The following is a 24,968-nucleotide window of genomic DNA, read 5'->3' as shown; positions in this document are numbered from 1 at the left end:
GTCCGTGCTGCCGCTCCTCCACATGCGGCGGTGAACGACGGCGCCGGAGTCGGAGTCGGTGCCGACGGGGGAAAGGGCCTGCAGTAGAGTGAGAGAAAGGGACCTTATGAGAGAGAAAGAGAGATCCGAGAGGAGATAGAGGGAGAGAAAGGGGCCTTATGAGAGGGAGAGATCCGAGAGAAGAGATAGAGGGAAAGACGAACCGTGATGTGAGAAGGGAGGGCTCGGGCGGCTCGACGGGGTGCATGCAGCAGGCGACCGTCGGCGGTTGAGGCTGGATCCGGCCGGTCCTGGGCCGAGGGACGCCGGATCCGACCGCTAGGCGCTGGCGGCTGGAGGCGGGGCATGGATCCGGCGGCACCGGTGAAGGCCTCCAAGCACCGCCGCTCCATGGTCCTTCGGGGCCGTTGCTGCAGGAGCTTGAGGGTGGGGGACGCGCGCGGGAGGAGAGGAGAGGCCGGATCCGCGACGGGGAGGTGGAGATCGAGTGGGGGAGGCGCTCGGGGAGGGGAGGAGCTCGGGCCTCGGGGAGGGGAGGTGCTCGGTGGAAGAGCAGAAGAGAGGGAGAGGAGAAAAGAGGGCTCGGTGGAGGGAGAAGGGCAGGAAGAGAGAAAGGGAGAGGGTGGCGGCTGGGAGGTGGAGAAATGAGGTGGGGGTTAGGGTTAGTTGCTTTTTATAGCAATGTGGTGGGTTGGGCACTTCGGCAGTTGGGCCTGAATATGGATTGGCCTAGAGCAGCATCAGTGGCGGGCCTGGCCGAAAACCCCTCCACTGATGGACTAAATATGATTCTTTTGCATTTTGAAAAATAAAATAAAATTAAGCCAAACATTTGTAAACATCTTTCACAATATTGTTCTACTTTGTTTGGAAATTGGATAGGTATCATTTGGAACCATATTAAGTATACTTGCTTCACAAAATATCTCATTTTTTGCATTTGGAAAATGAAAAATCATTTTTTATAACCAAAAAATTTGTAAACCTCTTTGGAAATATTGTTTGTCTTGAAAAGAATCACATTTGTGCAAAAAATGGGTACATTATAATAAACTATGGCATAGAAATGAACAAAATTTTGGTCATTTGGTTTAGTCCCTGGGTGCAAACCCAGATCTGGGAAGATCGGACAATGGCGGCGGCATCGACGTCACTTCCTCGTTGGAGGCGTTGTTCTTGGTGGTCTGACCCTCAGTTGGTGTGCATGTGGGTGGCACACGCCTTGGCTCTAGCAGGCGAGTCATGGTTGCATCGCCAACATGCTAGTGCGACTACCTTGGGTGGCATGGGTAGAGGATTGCGGAGGATCCTATGCTGCGGCTTCTTGGTCTCATGGACGCACTCGACGAGTTTCAACTGGTGGTTGCAGGCTCATGTTGCTTCTGGCAAGGGGCGCGGTGATGTGTGGCTGTGCAATGCTCAGGGTGCGAATGGCGATTGGCAGTTTCGGAGCTTCTACACCATGTTGTATTGAGGTCAGCAGTCCGCAGCGCCTTCGACTTGCCATCCTCTTCAAAGCGGGAGTGGCCCAACTTTGCCTTCTTTACAGAGTTGGATTTTCTACTCCGGTGGCGTAGATTTTGGTAGGTTTGTTGCGTCCTGCGCTTGTAGGGATGGCATTTAGGCCGAGGGTTCTTAGGTTGCATCGGTTGTAATGTTTGTCCAGCGACCGTTGGTTGTGGTGTTGTCTTGAGTGCTCGGTTGTATCGGCCTAAATATATTCTTTCTATCAATGGATCGAGATGCAATCTTTGCGTTTTCTAAAAAAAAAAAAGACACGTGCTACAGGTTAAGTGCTCCTGCAGCCCGTAAACATGCAAGGCGTACAAGCACAACGCGCCAAACTTAAAACTCCGCCCCAAAGTTAGGAAAATGAATATCACGCGTTACTAAAGACAACGCATTTATCTGGCAAATTTGCTACACGCAAAGTTTTCTGACGGCGAGGCGAGCGCCCGTGCAAGGAAACATGCACGCGTTCAAAAGGGATCACAGAGACTGACCGAAGAGAAACCAGATACTCAGGCTATGTACGGAGTACATATTTTGTTTTCTGAGGGAGCTGTAATCGACGTTGCTGGGCTGTCGTCGGCCGGCCAATCAGCCGAGACAACTCGGACGCCGCGAATCGGAGGGACAAAATGGTCCCTGACTTTAACATGACATTTTTTTTAGCAACCATGATTTTTTTAAGCTAATTTTTAGCAACCATGTGTACGTTTTTTTAGGGGTTCAACCATGTGTACGTAATTCGTGTACGAAGGGACTCTTTTTTTGTTTTTTGAGAATGTGTGCGAAGGGACTCAAATCAGGACGGAATGACTAGAGGCCAGCCCACCTGAGGTATGGAAACGGAAAACCAGTCATAGGCAGTTTTTTTTAGAGGACAGGACCCAATTGAGCCTGCTTATCGATGGACTCCTTTTTTGCGAAAAAAAAGGAACCCATGGATGGGCTCCTTTGGGCAATCTATCCTGGGCCTTGCTGCATGTCAAGGCAGTCTAGACTGCTACTCCTCATGTCCCATGATATGAGGTACACACGCATCCCTAAATTGTTAATTTAGCTAATTAAATATAAATTAAATAATTATATCATTAGAAAGTTATTTTGATAAAGAATCTAACGGTATACCTTTTGTTAAGAAAAATATACATATTTAATTAATTAAATTAAAAATCTAGAGATGCGTACGTGCCTCATATTATGGGACGGAGGGAGTACTGACTAGAATTGATGGGCTCCTTTGGGCATCTATCCCGGGCCTCCACCATGGCTCCAAGCTCCACTTCGCGACGGGAAGTGGCTCGGTCACAATGTCCAAGCTGGCCCGACAGGTGGGTGTGACATGTCATGTTCGGCATCAACGGGCTCCGGTCGGCACCTTAGAGCTATTTGCAACGTGTGACTGAAAAGTGGTACCTATTTGTTGCAATTAGCAAATGTTGACCTGATATTGAACCCTAGCCCCAATGTGGCACCTCTGTGTAATTTACTCTTTATTTATGAGAAAAATCAAGTACGATGCACGTCTCATAGTCGTAATATTCTTGAGCACACACACTCACTGAATAAATTTTAACCAGACAATTCCTAAAGAACCCTCTTTTCAAGCAACAATATGAAGGTGGTGTGGGTATATTTGATGCACGTATGATTTTTCTTCACAGCAGAATACTTTTGCTTCAAATCAGATTAAATACTACTCCTTCCGACCCATGATAAATTGATTTAGTACAACTTTGTGCGAAATCAGCGACACTTATTATGGATCGAAAGAAAAAATACTATCTTTTTTTGAGAGGTTAATTTTTTTTGTAGCGATTGAGTGGTTAAATAAATACCATCATCTATGTCTCCGTCCTCTGGCCCATATGCATCAACTAGGCCCAACAGAAAAGCAGCTCACACTAAGTGCTTGGATTCCTCTAAAAAGAAGGGATCCTAGATTATTTCCCTCCAAAATACTACTACCTCAGGATACATAAGAAGTGTCTCGGATTTAGTACAAAGTGTCTCATATTTAGTACTCCGTGCAAAGTTAGCACAAAAATGTGAGACACTTGTTATGAATCGGAAGAAGTAGCACGAGAGCATCTTTAGTTCCGATCCTGAAAAACACGCATGAGATAAACCGAAAATCAGTTTTTAAGTACCGATTTGACCCGGACGACCTGTGAACCCGAATATTCGGTGTTAAATATAAGACCGTAACGTACATACAGAGATGGATAATTTGTCCTTAATTTATTGTACAGCCGTACATCACAACATCTCACGGAAAGCTAGTCATAATCAACAACTCTCTCCTGTACCTACAGTCTACATGAGCAAACTTACATGCGTGTCCTAGTCGAATCCCCGCGTCACACCACACGCTCGACTCTCGCCCGAAGTGTCCATCCGGCCTCGCACGGCAGCCAAGTCGACGCACGGAAGAAAACGCTCGAAGACACGCACTCTCAACTCAGCCAGCCAGCCAGCCCGATTGATTAGAGTTCATGACGCGGCGGCTTCGAGGTCGACCAGGCAGGCTTCGGCGCCCTTCCCGCCGTGCGGCCCGTGGCCGCGCTGCAGCTCGTGCAGCTGCTTGGCGATGGTGGATGCCCTGGGCCTGCGGTCCGTGATGGCGATGGCGATGTCGTTGGGGAAGAGGTCTCGGTGCACGGCGGCGTGCAGCAGCGTGGTGAGGAAGAGCGCCGTGACCGTGAGCGTGGCCACCACGGTGAGCGCGATGCACATGGTCTGCGTGAAGGCGTTCTTCACCTCCGACGAGTACCGTATCGCCGCGATCGCCGCGCTCGTCATCGGGAACGTGTACGCCCACCACGCCAGCGAGAACCTGAACCCCCTGAACATGTTGATCCTCACTGCCTGCACGCACGCACCAATGTCACAGTTAACAGCAACGAGATCAAGCTGGGATTTGAGACTTTTGAGGCACGACTATGGGCTTAATTATTACTTACCAGCGAGGCGTAGAGGAACATGGCGATGAAGTAAGCGATGCGGGAGCCGTAGCCGAACTGGCCGGTGATCCTTGCCCAGGCGAGGCAGGCGACGCTGGGCGCGGCGACGAAGAGGAAGAAGACCGGGTGAAGGTCCCGGGGTAGCGTCTCGCTGGTAGGCAGCCGCTGGTACAACGTCACGAACAGCACGGTGTAGTGGGCCAGCCCGACGGCGAAGAAGAAGATGGGCCCTTCCCTGAGGCCCATGATGGCGCCCAGCAACGCGCCGACAAAGTTCCCCACGACGGAGAGGTGGTTGGACGGGTTGGCCACCCTGGAGAGCCGGCGCTGGCCGCCGGAGATCCACTGGCCGTAGATCTTGAGCTCCAGGCACGCGATGGGCGCCATGAGCACGTACCAGAGCCAGTGCGGGAGGCTCTCCACCACCAGCTCCGGCACCCCGATGGCCAGGAAGAGGCAGGCGATCCAGGGCGCGAAGAAGAAGTTGACCCGGATCGGGTGGTAGTACTCCCGGCGCACCGCCTCGAAGTAGAAGGCCACCTTGCAGGCGTAGAGGGCCGAGACGAAGCACATGAGCGCCACGGAGACGCACCAGAGGACCAGGTTTGTCCGGAGCGTGATGTGGAGGAACCGCGTGGACGCCGAGATGGCGATGTTCTTCCACAGGATGGCCTGGCTGCTCATCCCCAGGCACATCCCGAACGACGACACCGGGAACCGCAGCAGGAACGGCCACGTCTTGTCCGACGGCAGCACCAGCTCCTCCGACGACTAGACACACAATGCCACGTATCATGATCTGTACTATACGATCTTCAATGCGAGAGAGAGAGAGAGAGACCATGGATGTATATATGTACCCGTAGCTTGTCGAGTTCGGGGCCTTCGAGGGCGGCGAAGAAGCGCTGGACTCTGGGCATGGAGGCGGAAGAGTAGGCGGGGCGGCCGCTGCTGCTCGTGGCCGCCGCGCCGCGTTCTTCTTCCTCTGGCTCGGCCCCGCCTTCCCCCTGCTGCCTGACCACGCCGACGCCCCGGAGGTGCGTGGTGATCTGCTTCTCCAGCTTCCCGGACCACGTCTTGAACGAGTCGTAGCTCGTGTCCCTGGCGCGCGCCTTGCTCCGCGCCATGCGCACGCTCCCGCGGCTCGAGTCGTCCTGCACCAGCTGCTGGGACTGCGAGTTCGAGTTGCCGCCGTCGTTGCTGGCCGCCGCGGCAGGGATCGGCTGCGAGCGGAACATCATCTTCTCGGCCTGCTCGAAAGCCGCGGCCGGCATGGCGGACATCATCATGGCCATCGTCTGGGGCGGCCGTGGCCGCGGCGGCATCGGCATCGGCATGCGCGACGCCGCGGAGTAGTCGGCGGCTATGGAGACGGCGTGAGGCAGCCGCGTGGGGAACTCCGCGTCCGTCCGGGCCACCACGTCGTTGACGAACCGCGTCGGCGAGGCCGGCAGGCTGATGGAGACCGGGTGCGCCGCCGCGCGGATCGCCGATGCCGTGAACGGCGAGTCCGGGGAGGACGCCGCCGTGGCCATCGGGTCGCCGTGCCGCTCCTACATCGCCACGAACGTACGCGACTGCTCAGGGTCGTGGGTCGATCAAGTGGGCTAGCTGCATGCATGATCGACGACAGCAAGCCAAGACTTACCCTGAAGGCCTGCTCCTCAGCGGAGCGGCTGTCCGGGACTTGAACACCGGCGGCGGATTCGTCAGCGGCCTCCATCAACCTCGGAGAATCTGCAAGGCAAATTCACCTTCAGCATCGATCATTCATAAGAAAAAAAGTACAACAATGTAACTACCGATCGATCACATTGGCACATTGCTAGAGCACAACAAGACATGGAAGAATGATAACTGAGAGGAGTTGAATTCTATCTTACGGGAGCACACTTTGCAACTTGACATTATCGATCGTACATCAGTGAGAGCTAAATGCTAATACAGCTAGATCAATAAGTCTTTAGCATGACACTACTCCCTGAACCATACGTTATATAAGCAGTTTCTGCTAGCTTCAGATCAAAATGAGAAAAATCAGGACGTGTTCGTACTGGAGTGGCTGTCGAGGCAAGTGTTGCGCGCAACTCGACGCCGATGAACGTACCGTCAGCCGTACCCCGTACATATACTCGCGGCGTGGATATGTGCAAGATGTCCAATGAAGTCTTCAGACTTTGTGGCATTCAGAATCTGGCCAACCTACGAGTGTGGCAATGTTAGGCAGGGGATTCCAGAGACAAACGGCAGAGAATCTTCCCTGGTCGGCTGGTAACCTCAGCATTGCGGGTTCTAGGCTCCGTTGACAGTGTTGTATACTTAAGTTGTAGTACTACTGTACGAAATAGATATGATCAGCAGGCAAAGATGATTAATTCACAGTGAACGATCGAACATTCAGGAATGACAGGCTCTTTATGATTCAGTAGGAGACCATTGCTGCAAGGTAGCTGGGCAAGCATATTTGCTTGTTCGTGTTGTAAGCAGTAGTGCCCAATCATGCACATGCCGCGATATCTGAATCTTCTACCGGTTTCACTTGAAATCTCAAAATCTCAGCAGCATGAGTTAGCTACAACCCACGGCGCTGTCGAGAATGCCATCTTCAGGGCTTGCTTGGATCGCTGGGACTATGCCGAAATGCATTTCTACGGCCACCATGGTTTCACACACGGAATCCTTGCTAGCACGAAACACATTCCTACAGTCACCATCACCCAGAAAGACCAAGAACTGAAAGTCTTCCGGCTAACTTTTCCCCTTCCCCTTCCCCCTTTTGAAAGTAAACGCATCTCTTTCTAACGATTCAGCGAACGCCACGTCCATAAGAGCACAAGGCCACGCACGAACTTTCGGAGCTGAAAACGAAGTGCAAGCGCGCAAAGCCTTCACGAAGATGCTAACGGTTCCTCCCCCATCATCCGGTGCAAACAGTGCACGCTAAGCTAAAATGGGAGGCAGGCTAGCTTCTGATGGAGACAACAACAACAAGAAGGTTGTGTCAGTACCGGATCGCGACGAATGGCTCTGCAACCAACGGTGGCACCGGGCGCGTGTGCGCCTCCGTTCCGGAACCGGCGAGGCATCCTTGGTCTTGGCCATGGCTTCTGGTTGAGAAGTGAGCGGAAAGGGTAGGGTGCAGTGTACGCGAGCCCCTGGAAATTGAGGGGGTTTTTTTCGTTGGGTTTCAGAGTAAAAAGGTTGGGATTTGCGTTTTTTACCTGAAGGTATGCGCGATCAGGACGGGGCGGGCGACGCCGGGGAGTCTGGCGATGTTGGGGACTACGGCGGAGGATTGGACGGCAGTGTTGTTGGCCGGGCTTGGGCGAGGGCGAGGTGTGGGAGTTTCCGGCGGCCGGAGCGGCGGCGATCGGAGATTCGGGCGGGGGGTGCGGCCGGCCGGGCTTTGGTCGGGGAAGGTGGCGCGCGGGCATGCATCTGTGGCTGCGAGTGGGGTCGGGCAGTCGGGCTCGCTTGTGCTGTGCGCGTCAGTAGCCTGTGTGGCTGTGGGTCCTGCCGCGGCGATTAGCCCGCGGGGTCGGGCGGCTGTTGTTTTATTTTATTTTCGAGGATATGGGTTGCATGCAATTTTTTGTTCGAACGTGAAAATGAACGCCTATGTCCATTGCTTATTGTAACGATGTACGAGTACAATGTTGGGCCTCTTTGGTTCGTATGATTTCAACAATATAAGAATCAGAAAAAACATATGATTTAAATGTCAAGCTATGTTGAATCATACGGAAATTGAAAACACCAAAGTGTGCAATAAAGGTTGCTTTAACGCATCACAAAAAAAAACGCAAACTTGCTTGAAAAATCATGTGCTCTAGTCTTAGTTGTCATAGAAACAAACAGAAATTTCCTTTGCAAATTGCATGTAAATTAGCCCATAAAAATTCTATGGTTTCGAATCGTGCAAATCACACAAGTCATAGAGGAAAAATTACTTAGGACTAGAATTCTCCAAATCTGCTATGATTTTTTTTGAATTAAAATGGACCTTACTAACATTTTTTGAAATGTAAAAAAAACTAGTATTTTCCTAGTACATGATTGTAAAAAAAAATACAACGTAAAATTTGGAGGGGCGGCAGTGGATTGCAGCGGGACAACTATTTTTCTTTGTTGCCACATAACAAAAATCAATAGAGATCATAGTCACGGATACCACAACAGAGATCTATGTTGGTTGCAAAGTTTGAACCAGTGGGACAGCTACCTTCTCTTTTTTGAATCATTGCGAATCCAGGATCCCCAGCGTGACTCTGTACGTTCCAAAGTTCGAACCAATTGCTGCAAAAACAAAAAGTTCGAACCAATTGGTTTACCTTTTTTCTTTCAGTTACGAACTACAGAATTTGCAATGCTTTTTCCTTGCATAATGCGAAGAAACTTGTGCATAATCCATCGTTTATTCTCAATGCACACCTAAGATCCACATGCTTTTTACCGGGTTGAAAAAGATCCACGTGCTTTGAGGGATTTTTTTTTTCTGCGGGGGTGCTTTGAGTGAATTGGTGGGGATCCCGATCTATATACCACTGGAAAAACGTACCAACACATTTGCCGAAACAGCGTATGGTGCTGAAGTGCTCAACGGATTTGGAACTCACCAGCAGACACGCAGATTGATCCGGGGCAGGAGCTAGGAGACGGGAGGTCCTGTCCTGGGGCGTTGATTGTTGAAGCCACTATTCAAATAAGTGTAGCAAGAGTGTGGTGTACAAGCACTGCAATTGCACACCTGGGTTTGTGGCTTTGTGCCTCTCCGTCCTCCTCTGTTGGGGTTGGTTATATACGCAAGTTCCAACAGTCGTTTACTAGTGGAAATGTTTTGCTGAGGCTAGGTTCAGCTGGACCAAAGAATCATAGTATCATACGCCTTGAGACTCGAAGATATGTAACTAATGTATATCAATCGATCATTTCTCCGGTCTCTCAAGTCTCAACAACAGGTGATTAATATGCTCAACATGGAGATGGACTGATATAGTATACTAATTCGTTAATTTTGCTGCGCATTCGTCCTCGCATACCTCGTTGGTACTTGTCTTACTAACATGTAGATTAACTGTTCACTTCATTATTGTGGGAGCATGGGAGCGAGAAGATTGAGCATTGAGCTCCGTTTGCCATTGAATTGTTTAGGTGCTTTTTGATAATTAAGTGTTCCTCTGCCTCCTCAGTTCTGAAACTTGGAAACAGAAAGATTCTAGGCGAGAGGAAAATTTATCTACTACATTATTGTGATTTACAAAGTATGGTGACCTATTATTCTCCACAATAACTGAAAGATTTAAGCACATCGAGTCACATTTCGGTAACCAGCGCCTTAGCTTCTGTCTGGTCAGGCTGATGGACCACTTTTTGGCCTTTAGAAGTCGTTCTCACCAGAAAATAGCTCCACCAGAATTTGGGCATTTTCTAGCTTCTGGATATTGTGGGACTTACGGTGCTTTTGGATGGACCAAGCGATAGCTTCAATAGCTACAAAACCCCTTTAAATCAACGAAAATTCTCATAAAAGTAAAAATATCTTGAAGCCTGTCTTCTACGGTTAAAAAGATGGATTCGGTGAATTAACAAGTGAAAACAACCAAACAAACTTATTATCCTGTAAGTTGTAGATTTGACGCTCTACTCATACCGGTTGTGGTTAGAGCAATCCACGCTTCGCAAACACCATTCTGGATGTATAACTTCACCTAAAGCCATATTTGGAATGTCCAAGGTTTACGATGATCCACAGAAAATTGCGTCGATTCCTTTTGAATTCCCAACTTACAGACAGACCCTGAGTTATTTTCTATATATATGAAGCATTATTGCAAACCGAAGAAACTCACACAATTGTGGGAAAAGGGGTCAAAATCTTTGGATATCCTGTCATTTTTCCAATGATAGGAATGAAAAGTGCAAAAGAGCCAAAAGTATGCCGTGCTTTTATTTCTTCTTTCTAAACAGAAGGGCAAATGTCGTATAAACTAGTACAACCAAAAGGTGAAACAAAAGGGCACTAACTCAGGGGCTAATCAGTTTGGTCATATGGTTAAGCCACTTACATCGGCTAGTTGTTAATTGGGTGACAGCCCATAGAGATGAAATCAGAAACACATCACACACTGATATTGGAGGTGAATTCCATTGAATTTGGGCAAAACTGGAAAAGGATTTAAGGTAAAATGTCACCTATTCTTCTGCAATTTCTTGATTTTATTTGCAAAAACCGAAGTTCTGCCGAGAAGCTCAAAATTAAGTAATATTTGTACATGTACTAAAACTAGAAGTTGCTTAATTGACCCGTTTCTAATCCATCCTGTCTAAATCCAGAAAGGAAACCGCCCCAGGCAAGTGAGAGGGTCGCAGATGTGGATATAAGATTTTGAAAATCCCAGAAGTAACCAACATTATTTCATCACGATAGGCTTTTGTTTCCTATTACACCCAAAAGGTCAGTGCTCTCAATAATTTCTCAATGAGCAAAGCAGCACTATTTTTAATGAAAGCAAGGAGATCTCTTGCCCAAATTTCCAAGGTCATCAAATTTGTCTCTATGAGCTTTACGATTTATTGTCCTTTTCGATAAATAAATCCTAAGTCATGAAATCACCTCAACAGGATAGAGAATGTGAGGAGCAAGCAAGCATAACATGAAAGGTACTACGCATTATGCCATGCCCTTGTATTCTCTATAGATATCTACAGTACTGGATACTAATGCCATCCAATTCACTAACCTATTGTCATCTTTTGGTGTCCATATGTTCTTCATTGGCCAACTTTTTCTTAGAGATTCCTAAGGTGCATACAGAAAGCACAAAGCCCAACAAACAGATGAGCTGTGGGTCATTGTCTTGTTGGAATGATGAACCAAACAACATTTCTGTTATTTGACGTCAGGCCATCAGACTTAACTTGATTTATGGAATTTCATTCACTATCACAAGGTAACCTCCAGATTAATATGGCATCATTTACATATGTTTCCTGCTCAACTGAACGGCATACGAAGATCATTTATCTGTCATTTACAATGATAATTCAGGAAACTACTGTCCAAATCACCGGCGAACAAAAGGCCTCAAGTGCATAGTTTCAAATATGTTTTTCTGTAATTGTAGTCAAGAGTGCATAGTTTTTTTAAAAAATATATATGTAATTGTAGTCAAGAGTTGTTTAATACTACCTCTATTCCTAAATATAAGACGCCTTGGTAGGCTATGTAATCAAGAGTTGTTTAATAATACCTCTGTTCCAAAATATAAGACGTCATGGGAGGCCAAAATAGCCTACCAACACGTCTTTTATATTGAGGAACAGAGGTAGTACTTGGGAGATCGCAGAATCAATGGTACCACCAGAATCCTCATTAAGTGATTGAAAGGACAATAAGCGTAGAATTGCTGGAAGTAGCGTGCATGGCAAAGTAATGGATAGTTATGCTGGCCATTTGGCATGCTACAAAATTACCTTTCATAGTCAAGCACCACTCTGTAGTCTATATGTACTCTTTCATTTTGCAGGTTTCTCCTGTCACTTCTTTGTAGAACCAGAGTCTGCATAATGGCAGTCAACATCTTGTCACTCGTATAGTGAATCCTCTTGTTCACTGTCGCCATTCGCTGAAACTAATGCAATGATCCATTAGCAATCCTATTAAGATGTTCTTGTTCATCTGAAAGTACTGAATGCTTTGACCTTGCATAGACCCTGAAGTTGCCAGAGGAAAAGTGAACTGAACGAAAATCTCAGATTAAGTCTTCACTAGAGTATTTGATCTCACAATAAAAAATGCTTCATGTACTAATATAAGAGCAACATAGGAAGAATTTTTTTGTTGATCTTGACCAGCAAATGACATGCTTTTGCAGTGCACAGAAATATGGAACATGAAGCTTTATCAGCTCCTTGATCAACAGAGAAAAAACATCCAAGCCATAGTATTTTTGTAGTTCAAACTGGTATTCAGTTCTCCACAAGTAAACTGGAGTCCTTAATTCCCTATAATTAGGAACTGCGGCAGTGAGATAAAAAAAATGAATTCCTGCAATTGGCGTCACGTTCTGGTGGACGTATGACCTACTCAAGGGGTACAGAAAAAGCTTGTGGTCACCCATCTTTGGATAGATGGCTACACCATGACGGAATGGAATTATGGATCCATCAATGAGTAATAGTTCATTCTAGCATTTTTTTTTCAGTTCAGAATACTGAATAAACTTACAATTTCTGGATAGCACATGTGTATTTAGGCTTTGACAAATGTCACGAAGCCAGTAAATTATGTTTACAAAACGGCAAGGAAATTTGATGGTATATCTGAAGTTTGACACTTGATGGGCATACCCTGTGGCCTGTGCAAATGCAAGAAATGTTGCAGTTTCTGTGAAAATCAGGTGTAGAGGTTCTAGAAAACTAAAATATTTACCAGAGAGAGGTAAGGGCATGCTCTATATCCAAGCAAAGTTTGGGATCAAATTCAGTCACACTTGTGAGATATATTTCAGTCCCGGACTGCATTAGGAACTGCAGTAGTGCAGATAAGAATTCTCATCTATTTGAGGGCTCTGGCTGTCAGTATGAACTACTCAAAAGACTACGAAATTTGATGGCATATGGGCATATCTGAAGTTTAGCACTTGGTTACAGAGAGGATCTTACAAAGCAACATGTAAAAATCCAACTGTGACCCAAGCCAGTAAAGACATGATAATCACTTATCAGAACTTACTATGCAGAATTTTCCCCGATCCAAAATTTTGGTTTATAGTTTTCATGCATCAGTATAAAAATCACAGATGGAGCATTAGGTGGACTGAAAATTACAACATCCTGGAAAAAGATGCAGACTAGGGTACGGTTTATATCCAATAGATCTTTCGATTTCCAAGCATTGAAAAACTTCACAGTAATTATATAGGACAATCCATGGGGAAACAAGAAGATAATCAACCATTGAAATAGGATCTACAGTACAAGTGGAGCTTTCACTGTGATGATTTTAATTCAACAATGTAATCACAATATCCATAATAACGTTTTACATCATTAGTTCACATTAAAAAGGTTCATAGTAACTCAAGTACCTGGCTTACCTTGCCTTGAAAGGTTCCAATGAGTGGGCAGAAGAACCAATGCTAGAATCCAATAGGTTTCACTTGGGCTGCACCAAATATGATGCCCATACCTCATCAGCTGGAGGGGGTGGCTGAACCCAGTGCCCAGGAATGCGGCTACATGTAAGTGCAATGCAAAAAATGCGTTTAGACAAAGAATAGGCATGTAACATTTGTTTAACACGGCACATCAGAGAGTTTTCTGTCCGCTGCGTTATAAACTTGTATGGTTCAGATGGAGGCTAAAATAAAAATAGCTATGCTAAATTCAATTCTTTATAGAACTGCGATGAGATGAAGGTTATCATAATTTATAAACTGTTGTTTCCTTCAACATGGCAAAACATTACTAAAATTAGATGAAAACCATATAGACAAAACAAGCCTTGACAATCTTAATGTGCTAGTAAGATCTGAGTCTATGCTTTACCAACTATAACTTTGCCCACCAAAAATGCTAGTTTATAATAGTGGACTCAAGTCTTGAGCAAATTTGAACACATCATTACATGATGTATTTCTCATGAGTTACTTTTATGCTTGTCACATAACCAATATGGTTGGTTTTAGCTGTATTCACGAGAAAAAGTCTCACCTTCCTCCAGGTCTGATAAAAGAATCCCACATTCTGCGGACCTACAGTGAGGTGAAATACATATAAGATGAACGATATTGAGTACCTCGAACAAAAATGAAAAATTGTTCGACCTTCGACAAAATATCCCACACAAATAAATAAATAAAATGTAAAGTCATTAGAACTTCAAAAATCTCCTATTATACTTTCACATAAATCTCAACAGTGCTTGAAGCAAATCAAGCAATGGATAGCTGGAAGCTATATGACGTATCAACATTGACTTTCAGTGAAACTCAATAGGTCATATCTAAGATTGTCTTACAAACCGGTGACACTTTCATGAAGTTCAGAAGTTGGATTAAATTACCTCAATGAGTGTCCCCATGTCATAACTACTTCCATGATAATAGTGGTAGAACTCAAAAGGCAGATTGGTAACAGATTCAGAATGTCCAAGCCCTTTTATCTCAACGTTTTGACCTTCATGTTGTGTATTTTGACTTGCACAATCACTTCTGTCACTTATACTTGCATCTCCTTGGTTCTGTTCTGGTGTTAACCCACTCTTAGGTTGTTCAGAACCATCTTCTTGAGAAGTTTTAAGATGAGAAGCCTTCCTTGATTCCTCAGCAGTGAGAATAGCATCCTTAGCAGAATCAGTTCGAGCAGCAGTTGCAGCTTGGCGCTCCTCTTCCTCAACTGCAGCCTTAACACGCTCAAGATATTTATCATCCTCTTCTGGCAGAAAATGGCCTGCAATATGATATAAAGAAACTCATATATATGTCCCGTTGCTATCGAGATTAATGAACAGGACCATGTAAAATGGAATTACAACACTACCAGTGAGCACACTAGCAGTCATACCACTTTCTGTCAGTACTGAGTAGGATTCTACAACGGTCGAATTCACAAGCTCTAATTTTTTTTCTCATAATCTTATTGTGTCAAGAACTCAAGATATGAGATCGTGTATATTCTTTAAGGAAATTATATGTCTTCGATGTTAAATCAGGTGCGGATCACTTGCAATGACCATAATGAAACAGATTAACCATATCATCATATACCTCGACACAAACTTGAAGTAAAAGCACTGCCAACAAATGAGTAGTTTGCCAGAATTCAAACATTGTGGCTGAAACCTTAGGTCAGTAATGTGGCAGTACAGTTCATCTGCTATAATACAAGTTCATTTCCCAGTGAATTATCATTTTACAATGTAAATTGCATGGAGAAATCAAGATAAAGTTAAAGAAATCTTTCAAAAAACTATCCGTGCATTTAGCACATGACAGATATTGGGCAATTGAAGTATTTCATTTACTACAGAGAAGAATGGTCCAATCTGATAACTAAGTTCTGCTCCATGGCTTTGCCAATATGGCTGCTTGTGAAAGAGGGGGGAAATAGCCAAATGAGAATATCTTGCCTTGTTTCTTCAGTTTCTGAACCCTTATAGAGCGAAGCTCCTGTAGTTTCTCCACCATTAGTGCAAGCTCAAGCTGGAAAAGGCAGATTTGTATTCAGAAAATTTGTTTACTTGGAATCAGGTATATTATACCGATGCTTCCATAATAACATCAAGATCTTAACATCTACACAGAACAGGTCCAAACAACTACTCAAGAAAACAAGAACTGCTTGTGCAAAAATCTGAAAGGAAGCAAACAAGCAAGCAGGTACATCGTACATCGAATCAAGCACATAAGTTGGGTTGTGTTACGTTGAAGAACAATACTTGATGATGTTAACAAATCTTCAAGATTATCTAAAAACAAGAGAAAGGTTAGAAAATAACAATGGCATAATTTACGGTTTACAGTTTGACATACTGAAAAAGTGAAAAGGTATCAAGGTATTATTAGCTTATATTAATATTCAGTTGTATGCACACATCTGCATACATATTAGAACATACCCCAGACTTCCGGACACACACAGAAAAAGAACCATCAAAGAACATCCTACACAAGGATTAAGACATTTGTCACAATGTTTACCTCAGACTCTAGACGTTTTCTTTCCTCGTTTGCTTTCTTCTTGGCAATTTGCTTCATGCTTTCCACCTGGTTTGTACACACAGCAGTGAGTTGATTATTTGTGGAACAATGATGTTGTCTTACTACAGATAAATCCTATGAATGAAATGGCAGTTCTGACAAATGAGGTAGCACCTTGCGTTTTGCAATGTCATTCGCAATTTGCCTAGCTCTCCATTCATCAGCTTCCTGATCAATTCTGTCAAAATCTGCATGCTCCTACAAAAAATGAAGACAAGGGATGCCATATATTTATTTGATCTGTGGCCATTTTTTATGTCAACTGAACTTTTATCACAATGATAGGAACATAAAAACACTTGGATGGGTCGAACCTTCTGGAAAAGCTCTGCTACGTGCTTTCTTTTCCTCTTCCTCCATCGCTTATTTCTCTTGGATTTCTGCAGCTTCTGAGCTAACCTAACCATTGCCGATCTTTCTTCCCAAGGACCCCCTTGGTTGATGGCAGGAGAAATAGGTGCCAGGAGGTGCTGAAGCTGTGAACAGAGATAATTAGCTGCATCTGTCGCCAGAGATTCATGAGTGTCTTGACTAATCTTCATTTCACTAGCGAGCTCAATAAAACGACGGGGCCTGTCTGCAGAGGAACCACCAGACCCTGAAGACAATTCTACCGCAGAGGACTCTGGTTCTTGTGCTCCAGCATCGACTGAATTCCTAGCATGTTGAATTTCCTCTAGCTCATCTATCCTGCGAATCCAAATCCTTTATTCAACACATACTCCACAGGGAGTCGGCTTAAATAACTTTTCAGGGTTTAGGGAACTCACAGAGCTCTTGAAATCGCGACAGTCTCTTGCAGCTTCTTCACGTGCTCCCGCACGTTGTTGCTCTGCCAAAAGGAACTGGCCGGGGGCGCCGCCGCCGGGAGCGCGGGCTGGAAAGGTGGCTGCTGCCACTGCCATGGCGGAGGCTGAGGAGGCCGCGGCGGTCCGAAGGCATTCGGTGGTGGGAACATGGCGGGTAGAGAGAGGGTTGGACGTTCCTGCTACTGCAAACGAGCCCTGCAGATTAGGGGAGGAAAAGCTCGTCAAATCCATGGCGGCAAAGCGCTGGGGCAGACGAGAAACCGTGCGTGGGGAAGCGAAATGAATCGATCGATTGAGCTCTTACAAGGATGTGGGGACACTGGTCTGGGCTCTGGAGAATTCAGTAGCGGCCGGGAAGGGGGAGAGGATGAAGAGGGCGAGCCCGGCGACGGTGGCGGCGGCGGCGGAGGGAGTGGCCTGGCCTGCGCTCCCTCGGAGAGACGAGACGCGGACGTGGCTGCAGACCCGGAGAGTGCCGCCGGGCCGAGACAGCAGCCGCAATAGCTAACGTGGGCCATTTCGAGTGGGCCGTACTGGATGGGCCTGGTGCAGCCCTCTTCATGGGCCATGGCCTCCTCATGGCCCTTGAGCTACGCTGGATATTTGGGGCGTTGAAAGTGTGGGGCTGCGCTACCGGGCTCACACCGATTTCGCATTCTCGCAGTGCGGTTCGGTGTGGCATATCTTCCAGTCTCAGGGACTATTATGCAAAACTGGCGGCAGGTGGCATATTGGCCCCGCTGCACGTGCGATACACCCGGGGCAGATTCGTCTCTGACTCCGAGGCACCCTGCATGCGCGCCGCGTAGGCTCGACGAGCCACTGCCGTGCGCACACGTCTCACCAAGACACCAAGTTTTAAAAAAGGAAGACAGCTCGCTCCTCGCTGAGCCAAACAAGATCTTGTGTCCCATCGTACAGTATGAACTCCAGCCGTGGTTATAGCGCAGATGGTCAGGGATAAATTTGAGGCCTTCGATGTTCGATCGTTCCGATAACTTACTCAATTCGCACTTTGACACGGCAAGTTTACTGTACGGCTCGTTCGCCGGAGCGGTACAACGAGGTGACGTCTCGTCACCGGCGGCGCAGCTATTTTATCGGCCGTTGCAGGCAGAGGAGTAGTGGCCTCGTGACGTGAGCTAGCGAGCGAGCTGCGTACTCGGTGACGTAATAACGAACCCACCGGCGGGTGCATGGGATGATGGGCGCACGTGACGCGACGTCCAAGGACGGACGAGCTGCAGCTAGCCAATCATTTCCCGGTTAATTGCTTCGTTCCTTTCTGTTCCGCAAGGCCAGCCGGACTCATTTCTGAAAACGGAAGGGAAGGAAAGGAAATCGAGGTGGAATCAAGTGGGTTACGTTTTAACCATGCATGCTACTGCTGAATTTTTTTTACCACAAGATCTGAAGATAATTATGTTGCAAACCTGAACCTAATTCAGCCATTGCCAATACTACTGCCACCTCCCCCACAACGATTGCAATGATAATTGGATACACGCACGCGACCCCAATGGCTCGCTCCCTCATTCATATATGCCCATCCTGATCCGTTTATAACACGAGAGCGCACAGCTAGCGGCACACGTACGCGCCCGCGTGCCCGCGCGCCAGAGAAGCGACGAGAAACCTGCAGCGCGGCAGCCCCGCAACGAGCGAGCCTCCTCCCCCCTCCCCTTCCCCTTGGCTGCCTTTCCTCCCCCATCCATTTCGCCAAACCTCCCATTATTAGCCTGCTGCTGCTGTCGTCGTACGTCGTCCTTCGTTTGCTCGTTCCTTCCCCGTTGATCTCTCTTGATTGCACCCTCTTTAGGCAGTCTGCAGGCACCGTCGGAGGACAAGTTCTGTACGTACGTGGACGGGACGCTGATCGTTCGCCGGCGGCGGGCGGGCAGGATGGAGGGGAAGCACATGGTGATGTCGGCGGTGGGGATCGGGATAGGGGTCGGGGTTGGGCTGGGCCTGGCGTCCGCGCCGTGGGCCGGTGGAGGGTCGGGCTCGGGCCCGGCGCGGGCCGGGGTCACGCTGGAGCGGGTGGAGCAGGAGCTCCGCCGCCTCGTCGTCGACGGCAAGGACAGCAAGGTCAACTTCGACGAGTTCCCCTACTACCTCAGGTAAGCCGTCCGCGTTTCCCTTCCGTCGCCAAAACTTATTCATCTCTCGCCTTCTTTCTCTCCATCGCTACGTGTGATGACGCGAGACTCCCGATTCGTGCAAAGCAAAAAACACGCAGACTGCATCGTGTCCGGTAACTTTGCATGAAACTGTTCCGTCACCTTGCATCGTGTCAGATTTTTTCCGATGTCCACAGCGTAAACAATAGGGATCCTGGTTCAGTCACCGGAAATAATGACTCAAAATGATGATCTAGCATAACTCGTTTCGAATTATTATTTTGCCTTTCGTGCCTTTCTGAAAGAAGCGGAATGGTTTTTTCTTCTTCTTCTTCTTCTTCTGAATATGTCCATGAATTTCCCAAAGCTACTTGTACTCTTTCTCTTCTTAATCGAAGAAAAAATCTCCTGCCATTTTCCTCAAAAAAAAACAATATGTCCATGAAAGATGGTGACAGAATCGGTTGAATATAAGACGGTGCGAAAACACAGCCACAAAGCCCTGTTTCGGTTTTGTTTCTCTTCCGGTCCTGACCCACGCTTGTTTCTTTTTCTTCCACCAACGCCAATTTGCAGTGAGCAAACGCGTGTTGTGCTGACGAGCGCGGCGTACGTTCACCTGAAGCAAGCAGAGATTTCGAAATACACCAGGAATCTTGCTCCGGCTAGCCGTGCAATTCTGTTGTCAGGCCCTGCAGGTAAGCTATCTCCATCCCAGCAGTTTAAGGTGTTGCTTAATCATTCTTCCTCTGCTTCGGACTAAGTTTAAGACCCAAGTTCCTATCTTGAAGAGCTTTACCAGCAGATGCTCGCCAAGGCGCTTGCACACTTTTTTGAAGCGAAATTGCTCCTGTTGGATCCTACAGATTTTTTGATAAAGGTGAGTTTCGCTGGAGAATGTTTCCTCTCATATGCATAAAAAGATATTATGTTGTAATACCACGTTCTTCCTTTCAGCTTCATGGCAAATATGGCACTGGTGGGAGCGACCAGGTAAGACCTCAGCATGCGGTGGTGCAATTTGCATAGTCACCGGTCTTCTGATTTCCGGGTGTTGGAGAATAGTAAATAGTGTGTCCGTGTGATTATTTTCAATATGGTGGTGAAATTTGTTCTCTACATCATTTCCCAAGTCTCATCTAACTGCTAACTGGAGATCATTTCTTCGTATCAGTCTGTTAAGAGATCCATCTCCGAGACAACTCTTGAAAAGATGTCTGGATTACTCCAGTCTTTTACAAAGGTTCCACAGAAGGAGCAACCCAGAGGTGACGCTTGAGCATTTAGTACATAGTGTTTAACTCTCCATTGTTCTGCAGTGGTAGTGCTCAAGGGTTTTGTTTTGCCTATGTAGTAGCCTACTTCAGTTTTATCTAAATCTGTGGAACTGACATCAGTGATTAGCAGTTCATTTGAACATCCCCATTTGTCTTTGTGAAAACTGGATGGAATCACACTGATTAAGTGACTTCACACACTAGAAGAGAAGCCTCACATCATGAGTTCATTCTTATCCATATTACTATACTCTTCTTTTTGAGAGGCATGTTACTATTCTCAATTATCTGACAACCTGATTATGCGGAAGATGCATGCCTCCCTTTTCATTTATTGACACAAAATATGTCTGCGATACTGCGATGTGCATTTGAATTCATGGATGGATGAAAGAAGTATTCGGGCAATGGACTTCTACAGGACTACAGGATCTAGGGAACTGATGTACTAAAATAGGTTTCTGATTTATTTTTCAAAGTTTCTGATGGAGTTCAGTTACTGCCAACAAAGCACTGAACTGGTGTAGTTGACTTTACATAATTAACCTCCACTTAGACTGAATGCTCTAAAGAAAGATAATTATTTCTTTGGGTGCAAAACTAAATGGTTCATATACTGAACATGATTGGATTGTGTGCATTCTGCTTTCAGAATGTGGTATCTTTATACTTTATTAACTTCTGTTTTTTTATTGCAGGATCCATGCGTCGACAGAACAGCATGACAGACATGAAATTAAGGTGTGAGAAAATTAGACTATAGTGGACCCATTACACAAACAAGAAAAATTTTACTCATTTCTTTATACAACTTTCAGGAGCTCTGAAAGTACAAACAGCTTACCCAAGCTCAGAAGAAATGCATCTACTTCGTCCGATATGAGTAGCCTGGCATCACAAGGCCCTCCAACTAATTCAGGTCATAGCATGTCCTTTTGAAAGACTTGCAATGGCACAAAATAAATTTCAGTGTCGCTGAGGAAATTATTAGTTTTCATGTATGTATACCTCGTAAATACTCGGGTGTTTTCTCATTATGCTGCTTACTTGCTTAGCATGTCAAATGGTGATATAACTGCGACTTGCAAGATAGTGAAATAGACTTAAATTCTCTGTTATCAGTATGGAAGTAAGGCACCGCACAAATCAAGTACTCCAGTAGTTCATTTCTGTTCTTTTTATTGGTGCACCTCTGTGTTCAAATTATCCTACGCACTGCAGTATTTTTACTTAGAAGAAATAAACATATATGCTTGCATAATAAGTTTCCTTCAGATAACACTATCTTATACGCATACTTGAAATGAACAAAAAAACATTCTGTGAGCTGCATCATTTTGTAGCCAAGTTTGTCCCACTGCCTGCAGATATGGCCGTCATTATTTCTTGCTGCGCCATCGCTCATATGTTCTGTTCTTATGGTCATGCTGGATAAACACTGCAGCTCCTCTCAGACGTGCTAGCAGCTGGAATTTTGATGAGAAAATTCTGGTACAAGCGCTGTACAAGGTTCTGGTCTCAGTATCTAAGAAGAGCCCAATTGTCCTCTACATAAGAGATGTTGAGAAGTTCTTTCACAAGTCCCCGAAAATGTATCTCTTGTTTGAAAAACTACTGAGCAAGCTTGAAGGGCCAGTGCTACTCCTCGGTTCAAGAATCTTCGATATCGATTTTGATGATGAAGAGTTGGATGACAGGCTAACTGCTTTATTTCCATATAATATAGAAATCAAACCACCCGAAAATGAGAATCATCTTGTAAGCTGGAACTCCCAGTTAGAAGAAGATATGAAGATTATTCAGTTTCAAGATAATCGGAATCATATCACGGAAGTCCTTGCGGAAAATGACCTCGAATGTCTTGATTTAGGCTCAATATGCCTATCTGATACAATGGGCCTTAGCAAGTACATTGAGGAGATTGTGGTATCTGCAGTTTCTTACCACCTGATGAATAACAAAGATCCTGAGTACCGAAATGGAAAATTAATTCTATCTGCAAAAAGGTAGTTGCATTTTTGTATAGCTGTATGTCGGTTTCTTCATCTCTTCATCGGTGTATGACTCTTTCATGACGCAGCTTGTCCCACGCATTGGAAATTTTTCAAGAGAACAAGATGTGCGATAAGGACACCATGAAGCTGGAAGCTCATGCTGACGCATCAAAGGTTTGTTTTTTCCACTTTTAGGTGACTGAAAAGGATTGCTCTTATTGCTAGACATTCTAGATGATGCTGTTTGTTTTCACTTAATTGTAGTACGGAGTATGTTTTTCCAACAAGGTGGCATATTTCTAGTTTTGTACCTTCGCTATTGACTGCTACTGCAAAGTTTTTTAATTAGCTTTATTTTTTTTGCGGGTAATTAGCTTTATGTTTACATAAAAAAGATGGAAGACAGTGTATTAACTGATATACCTGACCATTTAGAATATTTTAGCACTAACAATTATTCTCATATCATGCCTGACTACATAGATTGCTGCAAAGGGAATTGTTCCGATTGCTGCAAAATCAGAAACAAAACCTGCAACTTTGCTGCCACCAGCAGCTCCTGCTGCCGCTGCTCCTGCTCCTGAGAGCAAAATAGAGCCAAAGAAACCAGAGAATCCACCTCCTGCAGCAAAAGCACCAGTAAGAGAATTATTGGCCACTTTATGTTACTTTGTGCTTGTCTAAAGACACTAATTTAACAATCCGTACTTCCGTATATTTATTTCTTCCGTTTAGGAAGTGCCACCAGATAATGAGTTCGAAAAACGCATCAGACCAGAAGTGATACCTGCAAATGAAATTGGAGTTTCATTTGAGGATATCGGTGCCTTGGAAGATACCAAAGAATCCCTTCAAGAGCTTGTCATGCTACCTCTCCGGCGGCCTGATCTCTTCAAAGGAGGTCTTCTTAAGCCCTGCAGAGGTATATTACTCTTTGGTCCTCCTGGAACTGGCAAGACGATGCTAGCCAAGGCTATTGCAAATGAAGCTCAAGCAAGTTTCATAAATGTATCGATGTCGACTATCACGTCAAAGTGGTTTGGTGAAGATGAAAAGAATGTTAGAGCATTGTTCACATTAGCTGCTAAAGTGTCACCCACTATCATTTTTGTTGATGAGGTTGATAGCATGCTTGGGCAACGAAACAGAGCTGGAGAGCATGAGGCAATGAGGAAAATTAAGAACGAATTTATGACACACTGGGATGGTCTCTTGTCAAGACCAGACCAGAAAATTCTTGTTCTTGCAGCAACCAATCGTCCTTTCGATCTTGACGAGGCTATCATTAGAAGGTTCGAGCGCAGGTTTGCATCCATTCCTTGAAGTCCATCCCTAAAATTCTTTTTATTACCGTTCCATTAGTCTATGCCTGAAGTGTGTGCTCCTTTGATTTAATAGAATCATGGTTGGCCTGCCATCGGTGCAAAATCGGGAATTGATTATGAGGAGGCTTCTGTCAAAGGAGAAAGTTGACGAAGGAATAGACTATAAGGAACTAGCAATCATGACTGAAGGATACAGTGGCAGCGATCTCAAGGTCAGCATCATGAGAATCCCTCTCATCTTAAAACAAACTTATCGGTTGACTCAGTTTGATCTGTACAGAACCTCTGCACAACGGCCGCATATCGCCCTGTGAGGGAACTGATCCAGAAGGAAAGGAAGAAGGAATTGGTAGTCTAATCACCACCATACTTAAGCATTTTATTCATCAGATGTGTTCACAATATAGACGTTAATGCTCAAATATCTCCAGGAGAAGAAGAAACTTGAACAAGGAGGTACTCCATTAGATCCTTCAAAGATAAAAGAAAAGGACAAGGGGATCATCCTAAGGCCATTAAACATGAAGGATTTGAAAGAAGCAAAGAACCAGGTGAACCCATTTTGTTCTACAATCCAAGCAGAATTCACTATGCAAGCATGTAGTAGAACTTGATAACTTCATAACTTGACATCTCAGAACTCACTAATATTTTCACAAACTTGGAATTGCAGGTGGCAGCGAGTTTTGCTGCGGAAGGTTCCGTAATGGGTGAACTGAAGCAATGGAATGAGTTGTATGGTGAAGGGGGCTCGAGGAAGAAGGAGCAGTTGACATACTTCCTCTGAACACAAGTGTATGGACATAATTCAGAAACTAGAATAGAAAGGGTTTGCCACGAGAAAATAGGCCTGGAGCCTGATCTGTAAGTTCATGAGTTGAAACGGAAAATATTAGGGAGTAAAGGAATGTCAGGCTATAAAAGCCGGTTTTCTTTCTCAAGCTATGGAAGAAACAGTTTCTCCACCTAAACTATAGTTTGCCAGCGTTCGGATGTTGTATTACACAAATAATGAATCTGCGGAGCAGATTTCTTTTGTTCTGTTTTTTGCACATCGTCACTGCTAATCTCACTTCTTCTTTTGTATAGTTAGTTCATACTACTTGGTTAGTTGGGAGTCTTTTTTACTGTAGACAACTGTAGGCTTTTCTTTGAGTGTGATGAAATAGAAAGTAGTATTGCTTACTTCTAACCTGTACAGATCCAGCGAAT

At 45.5% G+C, this 24,968-nt stretch overlaps 3 protein-coding genes and 1 long non-coding RNA gene across 13 annotated transcripts; 2 read left to right on the top strand and 2 right to left on the bottom strand.

The window, feature by feature from the left end:
• Positions 1–3,677: 3,677 nt before the first annotated feature.
• Positions 3,678–12,055, bottom strand: LOC100833254 (S-type anion channel SLAH2). 3 transcript variants are annotated; one of them, XM_024459681.1, is made up of 5 exons: positions 11,943–12,055; positions 6,118–6,206; positions 5,330–6,022; positions 4,470–5,240; positions 3,678–4,374 (listed from the first exon to the last, which is right to left on the bottom strand). In XM_024459681.1, exons 1-5 carry the CDS (start codon positions 11,947–11,949, stop codon positions 4,000–4,002), a joined length of 1,935 nt encoding a protein of 644 aa, XP_024315449.1. In that variant the 5' UTR covers positions 11,950–12,055; the 3' UTR covers positions 3,678–3,999. The 3 variants fall into 3 exon arrangements, with proteins under 3 accessions (XP_024315449.1, XP_010233020.2, XP_024315448.1); XM_010234718.3 differs by lacking the exon at positions 11,943–12,055 and adding an exon at positions 7,691–7,821; XM_024459680.1 differs by lacking the exon at positions 11,943–12,055 and adding an exon at positions 7,478–7,697.
• Positions 7,404–8,558, top strand: LOC112270941. The gene is made up of 2 exons (XR_002963624.1): positions 7,404–7,600; positions 7,697–8,558. It is a non-coding gene; the product is annotated as an uncharacterized LOC112270941 (long non-coding RNA).
• On the bottom strand, positions 11,818–17,517 carry LOC100833564 (U11/U12 small nuclear ribonucleoprotein 59 kDa protein). Of its 8 annotated transcripts, none has more exons than XM_024459682.1 (10): positions 17,345–17,517; positions 17,002–17,235; positions 16,546–16,921; positions 16,346–16,429; positions 16,172–16,237; positions 15,601–15,673; positions 14,536–14,921; positions 14,184–14,224; positions 13,559–13,705; positions 11,818–12,207 (listed from the first exon to the last, which is right to left on the bottom strand). In XM_024459682.1, the coding sequence occupies exons 2-9, from the start codon at positions 17,187–17,189 to the stop codon at positions 13,627–13,629; spliced, it is 1,293 nt and encodes a 430-aa protein (XP_024315450.1). In that variant the 5' UTR covers positions 17,190–17,235; positions 17,345–17,517; the 3' UTR covers positions 11,818–12,207; positions 13,559–13,626. The 8 variants fall into 8 exon arrangements, with proteins under 8 accessions (XP_024315450.1, XP_010230646.1, XP_010230649.1 ...); XM_010232344.1 differs by having other exon boundaries at positions 11,818–12,182; XM_010232347.1 differs by having other exon boundaries at positions 11,818–12,100.
• Positions 17,518–18,628: 1,111 nt separating this feature from the next.
• Positions 18,629–24,823, top strand: LOC100831422. Its single transcript, XM_024459679.1, has 16 exons — positions 18,629–18,796; positions 18,860–19,160; positions 19,737–19,858; positions 19,952–20,040; positions 20,118–20,153; positions 20,335–20,428; positions 21,136–21,178; positions 21,256–21,356; positions 21,882–22,443; positions 22,518–22,605; positions 22,915–23,070; positions 23,167–23,735; positions 23,830–23,968; positions 24,037–24,105; positions 24,188–24,307; positions 24,430–24,823. The coding sequence occupies exons 2-16, from the start codon at positions 18,943–18,945 to the stop codon at positions 24,541–24,543; spliced, it is 2,520 nt and encodes an 839-aa protein (XP_024315447.1). The 5' UTR covers positions 18,629–18,796; positions 18,860–18,942; the 3' UTR covers positions 24,544–24,823.
• The last annotated feature ends 145 nt before the right edge of the window (positions 24,824–24,968 follow it).

This window comes from Brachypodium distachyon, chromosome 2, assembly GCF_000005505.3.
Source record: "Brachypodium distachyon strain Bd21 chromosome 2, Brachypodium_distachyon_v3.0, whole genome shotgun sequence".
NCBI classification, from domain to species: Eukaryota; Viridiplantae; Streptophyta; class Magnoliopsida; order Poales; family Poaceae; genus Brachypodium; species Brachypodium distachyon.
Note: the sequence above shows the minus strand (reverse complement) of the source record. Positions and strands in the feature narration are given on the sequence as shown.